At 24.8% G+C, this 8,420-nt stretch overlaps 1 protein-coding gene across 2 annotated transcripts in view; it reads left to right on the forward strand.

Annotated features, from left to right (window-relative positions):
- Positions 1-7,392, forward strand: part of LOC126903961 (guanine nucleotide exchange factor DBS) — a 14,090-nt gene extending 6,698 nt beyond the window's left edge. The window contains exons 6-19 of one of the 2 annotated variants that reach the window (XM_050682556.1): positions 114-388; positions 816-936; positions 1,007-1,120; positions 2,961-3,155; positions 3,480-3,818; positions 3,887-4,024; positions 4,105-4,290; positions 4,352-4,543; positions 4,605-4,730; positions 4,793-4,990; positions 5,064-5,278; positions 5,365-5,518; positions 6,009-6,135; positions 7,011-7,390. In XM_050682556.1, the coding sequence (XP_050538513.1) occupies positions 114-388; positions 816-936; positions 1,007-1,120; positions 2,961-3,155; positions 3,480-3,818; positions 3,887-4,024; positions 4,105-4,290; positions 4,352-4,543; positions 4,605-4,730; positions 4,793-4,990; positions 5,064-5,278; positions 5,365-5,518; positions 6,009-6,135; positions 7,011-7,120 (2,490 nt within the window). In that variant the 3' untranslated portion in view covers positions 7,121-7,390. Of the gene's footprint in view, positions 1-113; positions 389-815; positions 937-1,006; positions 1,121-2,960; positions 3,156-3,479; positions 3,819-3,886; positions 4,025-4,104; positions 4,291-4,351; positions 4,544-4,604; positions 4,731-4,792; positions 4,991-5,063; positions 5,279-5,364; positions 5,519-6,008; positions 6,136-7,010 lie in introns of both variants that reach the window. The other variant, XM_050682563.1, reaches the window with a different exon arrangement.
- The last annotated feature ends 1,028 nt before the right edge of the window (positions 7,393-8,420 follow it).

An 8,420-nucleotide genomic window follows, 5' to 3' on the forward strand; every position in this document is an offset into this window, starting at 1 on the left:
ATATAAAATCAACAAAATGATAATTGTATCAAAAGTTGTTAGCTTAATCAGATAAATCTGAGACATTCTGTATACATATATATTAAAATATAATTATCTTTTTTTTACTTTAGGCATTAGAAAGTTTTTCAATTGAAACATATGCTGTATCATCAAAGCTAAATGAGTTTACTGAACGACTAACTGTTGATACAACAGATCTACCAGATACTAAAGAGCAAGCAGCAGATATCTTATTTTGTCATTCATTAGAATTCAGTAAACTGAAAAAGCATATTTCTGAAGCTGTTAAAAAGGGAGAATCTTTATTAAATGATTTTAAACAAGATACTGATACATATCATGGCACTATACCTTCAACTGTTACAAATGTGGCTGCTCTTGAAAGGTATTTTTTATATTCTAATAATAATAAGTTAATTACCGTGTTCTGATAAAATCTACAATTTGTTATCTAGTGAATATTTTGTAGAGTTTTTGTTACCAAAGTTTTCCTAAAATATGCTTTACATAGTAACTACTTAGAATTTTTAGTTTAAGATGTTTGAAATTAAAAAACAAATTCATTGATTAAAAAAATATTATCTATACATTATGTATATCTAAACATTGCAAAATATTTAATTTATCAAAATTATAGGATTTACTTAAAAATAGTTTTTGTTTAGTATGCAATTAAAATTTTACATTAATTTTTTTAGAAATTTTTGATACATCTTCTGTCTGATTTGATTTAGTTGATGTACTAAATATAATCTTTTTAATTTTACAATTATTATAAATATTATTATATTTAATATTTATTCATAACATAGATTATTGGTTCAAATGGATGAGACTGAAAAAGTATTTGATAATTTTTGGGAGCAATTTTCTGGTAGATTAAAACAATGCCATTCTTTAAGAATTTTCGAAGAAAACTTCAATATTGTTCAAGTAAACTATAAAATAATAAATAAAATGTAGTTATATAAATTATTATTTCTGTTTTATAATTTTCATCTAGAGTTCATTAAATAAACATTTAGAACAATTATCTGAAATGACAGATGTTGGAGATTCAGTTGATAGAGTAGAAATACTATTAGAAGAATTAGTTGCATTTCAGAAATCAAGTCTTGTGAGTTTATATGTAGTCAATAGAATTAATGTTGATATTTTTATAACGATTAAAATATAGTTTAACATAACAATAATAATACTTATTTATTTATTATTAACATTACGGGCAATAGCCCAAAAAATACAATATGTATTTGACAGCAAATTGATCAACTAAAATTACCATATAAACATAAAAATATGAACATAATTAAACAAAAGTAAACATTGAAAAGAAAAATAATTAAATTAAAATAAATGAAAAACATATTTTAATTAAGACAAGTACAAAATATAAACATGATCAAAATTTAAATCTAAAATAGAATAGCTATATAACTAAATTAAATTTGATAAGAGTGAAAAAAGTCAGGGTCATTATTTGCAGTGCGCATTAGACGTGGAAGAGCAGAATGAAATATATAATTAGAAGAGGAAAGAGGAATGAGAAAAGGGCAGTATTACAAGTTGAACGATCAGGCACCCTAAAGTTCAATTTTGAAAGTAGGACAAGTGAATCAATCAAACCAGCTGTCAGTTTAGAAAGGAAACGTATACTGGAACCAAAACTTTTGTCGGATAAAGAAGGAATTTGCAAGAAAATTTGAATAGGAGATAAGTTATGAGGTGGATGGGGAATATTAAAGATAAAAGCAGCAAAGCTCAAAAATTTACGCTGGACTCTTTCAGCATCATAGAGTCTGTAGCTGTGTAAGGATACCATAACACCAAACCATATTTGAGAATAGGGCAAACCAACAAGCAAAAAAGACTTTTTAGAGGTTTTAAGAGATGAGATTCATGAGTGATTATCTGAATAAAACCTAAAGTTTTGAGAGCCTTGTAATATGAAGTCAAAAATTTAAAGTAGTTGTGAAACGAGACCCAAAGTCAACTATAGAAGGGCAGATGCAATAGGGAAGTTATGAATATAATAAATAAAAGGAATGGAATAGGAAATGTATGAAAGTCATTTTATAGCACTTAAAGGTATTAAACATCAAGCCAATAGCTCCAGCCTAACTAACTAAGCGATCTAGATCAGTTTGAAGTAAAATAACATCAGAACTGTCAGTACCACATATAAATAATTTGGAGTCGTCCGCAAAAAGGAGTTTTTTTAGCATACTCTAACAGAATAAGCACGATTTAAAAAAATAGGAAGAGAAGGGAAGAAAGTATTGAACTTTGTGGCATAACGGAAGAGGGAATTATCACTTCAGAAGCCGATCCTTGAACATTTACCCACTATTTTCTTTCAGTTAAATATGAAATTAACCAAGAGAGGAGTGGTTCATCAAAACTAGAGTGGAATAGAAGTTCTGAAAGGATATTAAGATTAAGTTTATCAAAGGCTTTTGAAAAATCAGTATAAATGACATCTATTTGAACATGGACAAGGAATAAATCAGTAATAAACGATTGAAATACAAAATTACATGTTAATGTAGCTCGGCGATAATGGAAACCATGTTGTTCGTCAATAAGAAAATTATTGGTGCTGAATAATTAATTGAAAGACAAGAGACTCAAAAAGTTTTGTTAAATGAGAAATATTAGAAATAGAGCGATAATTAACAACGAGTTGGATCACCAGATTAAAAAAGGGGAATATATAGAAGAAATTTTAAAAATAGATGGAAAAAATCCTTCATCAACAGATTTTTGGGAAACCATTAGAGTGTAAAGGATAATGAATATCGTAGGTTAAATAAAAAATTATCAGGAATACTGGTATTATGATTATTATATAAGTACATTTGGCTATAATCTGTTAAAATATAGTACAATAAAATTCAAAAAACATAATATTTTTAGACTATTCATATTTTGTTAGTAAAATTTTTCATTTTTTCTAGGAAAAAATGAAAATGAGTGAAGAATTACTACATAATGGCGGAGAATTATTAACATCAAAACGTTTTATAGTTTTAGAAAGTGTTCAACCTAAATGTGATGAAGTTCAAAGACTTACACAGACACTTAATGACAGATTAGAAAAACGTTTACAGACATTAACTAAAAGTTGTGAACTACAAGCTAGAATTCAAAAAGTAATATTTATTTGATAATTATATTTCTATCAAAATATAAATGAGATAAATATAATTATTTAAAAGTTTAAATTATTATTTTTTTTTAATAAAACATGGCTACAAAAAAAAAAAAGTATTTTTTGAAGTTATGTCAAAATTTTATTGTGTTGGTGTTTTTTGGATCTCAGATTTAGATTAAGTGACCCTAAAAACATAGTAAACATGGTCTGACTTCCACATCTAGAAAAAGATATTTTTGTGTGGCTGTCTATAATTACACAACCACATTATAATAATCATTATTATAATATTATTCTAAGTAATAATTTTATTTATTTATAGGCTAGTGAGTGGTGTGCTAAGGGTGTTAAATTATTAGGATCAGAACCTGGGGATAAATGCATAAGTGCTGAACAAGCCCTTGTGGAGTTAGAAGAATTCATGAGTAGTGCTCATCATCTCAAAGTAGAAAGTCCTCGAGAGTTTTATTCTTTATTTGAAGATACCATTACTCCAGAAACCAAACCAATAGTGACACAAGTGCTTCAAAGGCTTGATGATGTTACGACTATGTGTGATAAACGTTTAGCTAGTCTTAAAAGACTGATAAATAAACCAAGACCTGTACAATCAGTTAATCCTGAACCTGCTATTCCTATTCATTTATCTAATGCTGCAAAAGTATTATATTTTTTAACATTTCAAAATTGTTAAATATATATAAATCTCTTATTATAATTTTTATTTAGTTGTCTAATATTGAAGATAAAAGTAATGCAGATATTCATCACATAGAAGAAATAAATGCTTCCAAAACTAAACATGTTCTTACTGAACTATTGTACACTGAACGGCAGTATTCTACTGAGTTAGGTAGTATACTTAAGGTATGTTAATATTATTTTCTTGTGTAATAATTAAACAAAAATTTTTTAAAAATTACATTATTTTGTTTTTGAAATTGAAGGGTTATAAAGATAAAATGGAACACCCAGAAATGAAAAATTTGGTACCAACTTCTTTAAAAGGAAAAAGTGAAATTTTATTTGGAAATATTGAGAGTATTTATAGTTTTCATAGTCAGTTTTTCTTACCAGCATTAGAAAACTGTTCTACAAGCACAGAATCAGTAGCAGTTTGTTTTACAGATAATGTATTGATTTTATTATACTTGCATATTTTTGTGTAATGTAAAAACATACTATTTTTTTTAGAGAGAGAAACTTCTTCAGCTTTATACATATTATTGTGTAAATCTTGCGAGGTCAGAGGAATTAAGAGAGACTGTTGGTGAAAATAATTCATTTTTTAAAACTTGTCAAGAAAAACTTGGACATCGTTTACCATTAGGAGCTTATTTATTATTACCTATGCAAAGAATAACCAAATATCAACTTTTAATTAAAGTATTTAAGGGAGAAATATTAAAAAATAAATACATTTTTATTATGTTAAAATTATTTTTAGGAGTTGTTAAACAATGAAAGAAATTCAAATTGTATAAATAGATTACAAAAAGCTCTGGATTGCATGCTGCTTGTTCTCAACAATGTTAATGATAACATGCACCAGATTGGAATAACAGGTTATCATGTGAGTTTTAGTAAAATAATTGTGTATGTTATAATCAGTATTTAATTATTTCATGTTATTAGGGGGATTGGAATGATTTGGGTGGATTACTTTTACAAGGGTCTTTTTCAGTTTGGGTTGAAAATAAAAAAGATATATTAAAAGAGTTAAGACTGAAACCTATGAGGCGTCAGATATTCTTGTATCAACAAGGACTACTGTTATGCAAAAAGGTATCCAAAGAAAACAAACCAATGTATCACTTCAAAAAATTTTTAAGAGTAAGTCATTTCAATAACATCTATCCATATTTTTTTTTTTTTTTAAGTAAGTTGTTATTTGAATAATAATTAGATGGAAAATATTGGTCTAACTGAAACTGTAAAAGGAGATGTAACCAAGTTTGAGGTATGGTTAGAAGGGCGTCAAGAAGTTTACACAATTCAAGCTTCTAATATACAGCAAAAACAACAATGGGTTTCTGAAATAAAACGTGTTTTACTTGAGCAGTTAGCAGAATTAAAAGGTGAAAAAATCAAACAATATATAAGTGCTTTTGGAAAACATGTGTAAGTTTTGAATATTTATCAATTTGTGTTTATTATTTAAGAATTTTTTTTCAATGATCAATTATATATATTTTGTTGTTTATTAGAAATTTAAGGCAAACTCAGTCATTAGATAATCAAAGTGATTCAAATTCACATCGGGGAAGACGCCCTCTTAGCCATCATGAAACTACTGATGATGATTCTTCTGATTACAGTTTAAGTGATGATGAATCTCTTGATGAAACTATTAAACAAAAAGTGAATGTTTTTTAATTTATAAAGTTATCATTGTGCTTAGAGTGACCTAGTAATTTAATATTTTTTAACTATTTAATTTTAATGGGTTTTTAGAATTATCAATTTTAATATTATTTTTATTTGGTGTTATAACATTAAATAAACATTTTTTTAATATAATTATTTGTGGAATTCTACTTGGGAAAAGTTAAAAATCTTTTAAATAAGTTTTAAAATGTTGGGTTGAATTTATTTAATATTCTTCAAGTTTAATAATCAATAGAATTACCTCATAGAAATTGAACATTTTGAACTCTTTAAATGTGAATAGTATAATTATCACATAGTTGCATTTTTATGATATGAGCAATATAAGTTATTCAGATGTAAAAGAAAAAGTTTTTGTGTGTAAAAAAAATGTTGTGTTTAGATATTTGCCCATTGATAACTTTTTTTGTTAGTATCGAAATAGTTTGATGTTTAAAAAAATTAATTATTTTATTCATACTAGGTTAACAGTTACATTTCATTAGCTGATTATAATGCTCTACGACCAACTGATGCTACCCTAAAAAGAGGAGATAAAGTGGATCTCTTAAAAGCTGGTTCAAGTAGTTGGTGGTATGTCAAAGTTCACGGTGTGTATATAGATTTAAACCCAGAAGCATCTATTATAAATTATTAGGCTTCTCCAACTATACATTTTTAATTATAACAATTGCAATGTCTTTTTGTAATATTTCATTACATTATGAAGAAAAAATGTGTTTTATAATATATATAGTACTCTGTAAATGTGCATGACTAGATAAGATTTTTTTAGATATTAGAATTTTGCTATAATATCCATCCAAAATTCCGATTAATATTATATAATATAGTGTGATTAATTAAGAATACTACTCCAAATTTTTCATTAAATAATGATTTTTTCATAAAAATATAGTGTATATAATTTGATTCATATTTGTGAATCTTGATAAATATCATAATAATAGTAAAAAAAAAAAATATTTATAGGTTACTTTTGAAAGTTAAAGAGGAACCTAACTATTTTTATTCTATCTATAATGTAGAATGAACTCATTAAAATTGTTGTTGGCCAAGAACCAGTTTTGTATGATGACTTTTCGATTTAATATAATTTTTAGTTATAGGAAAGCACATTGTGCAACATAGAAGAATTCTAATTTGTATAATAATTTAAGAACTAAATAAAGAGAAAATATGTAGACATGTAGATAGCACTATTTTGTTAGTCGAACTTTTAGGGAGAAACTGGTTGAAATTTGGCTCTCTTTCACAGTTAAGTTTCTGTTGGATTAAGCCAAAAAATTACATAATTTTCATAAGCCACTAAAAAATCAAAATGAATTACTTCTCGTCTTGCTGCCCTCAAAACTTGTTATGCTATTTATTCAATCTGTTCTTTAAAAATAATAACTGTAATGAAAGATAGTTGTTGAAGTATAATTTATATCTTTATGTAATGTAATCTTTGACTTTTATATAGGATCAAAAACAGAAGGATGGGTTCCTGCAGCTCATTTAGAGATTAGTGGTCGAAAATCATCCCACAGTTCACAATCACTTTGTAGTCATGGTTCAACTTCTACTGATTAATACTTTTTGAAATAGAGTGATATGTATTAAAAATTTTGTGATATTAAGTATTTAAAATTTATTTATGAATGGATAGGTTAATAAATAAAAAAAAAACTGATGTTCGAATCATGAAATGTCATATTCTCATAAAATAAAATAAAATAAAAATAATTTTTTATATATTATTAGAGCTGTTTGTATTCAAAGCAAAGTAACTTTTTTTATTTTTTTTTATCTTATATATTAAACCAAGTATTCATCAATTACTAAAATATTTAAAACTATTAATGCAAATGTTAAAATTAAAACTTTCAAATAATAATATTTCAATATTTTAAGTTTAATTGAAATGATTGATTATTTCTAATTGATTATTTTAATAATATTTATTATTGTCTCCAGTTTTTGGAAATTTTCTCATTATTATGTTCCTTTAGAATCTTTATTGATTCATAATTTTTATCTTAGTCTTTAATGTTTTGTAAATGATACTATTAGTATAAAACCATAAGTAATTTACTTTATAAATTTTTGTATCTCAAGTTAAGCAATCATTCGACAAAATAGTGAATAGTGTATTGTTATTAAAATTTGATGTGTATTATATTATACATATAATTATGAATATTTACACATTATGTTTACATTCATGTTTTCACTTTTTATCTGACGCATTTATATAGACTAAGTTAAAAAAAAAACAGAAATGAGTCTAAAAAGTTTGCTAAAAATGGAAAACATTGGATATATTTAAAAATTTTTTAAATTATAGTTGTATATATTACTAAAATGATTAATTTTTACAAAAATTTAATAATACATAATTCAGTAATTCATAGTGTTAAATTAGAAGTTTGATGTTTTTTTTATTTTAAAAAGAAAAATGAAACTTAGATTTTATATTCATAAAATAGTAATATAATGAACTCTACAATATATTTTCATAAATTGAATTTATTAATAATTAAATTCAATAATGTTACAAATTAAATGTAGGTAGGTTATTATTTTTCATAATTTTTTGGAAAATATTGTAACATTTTGATAATTTAATTTTATTATTTTCTTCCATATTACACTGTTTCTAGTCATATTATTTATATTGGATTTAGTTTAAAAATTAATGAGGATTAGTAAACAGTGTCTGAAAGAAATTACTTAATTTTTTTTAAGCAAACAAAAAAATCATTTGTGTTAAAAAAAAATTTAGAATTTTATTTTAAACAATTCATTATTTAACATATTTTTAAAATTGTACAAAACATAGTCAATTTTAGATTAATAAATTTATGTAGAGGTGTTGATTCTTATGAAGACG

This window comes from Daktulosphaira vitifoliae, unplaced genomic scaffold (assembly GCF_025091365.1).
Source record: "Daktulosphaira vitifoliae isolate Bord-2020 unplaced genomic scaffold, ASM2509136v1 Scaffold_1, whole genome shotgun sequence".
Taxonomy (NCBI): Eukaryota; Metazoa; Arthropoda; class Insecta; order Hemiptera; family Phylloxeridae; genus Daktulosphaira; species Daktulosphaira vitifoliae.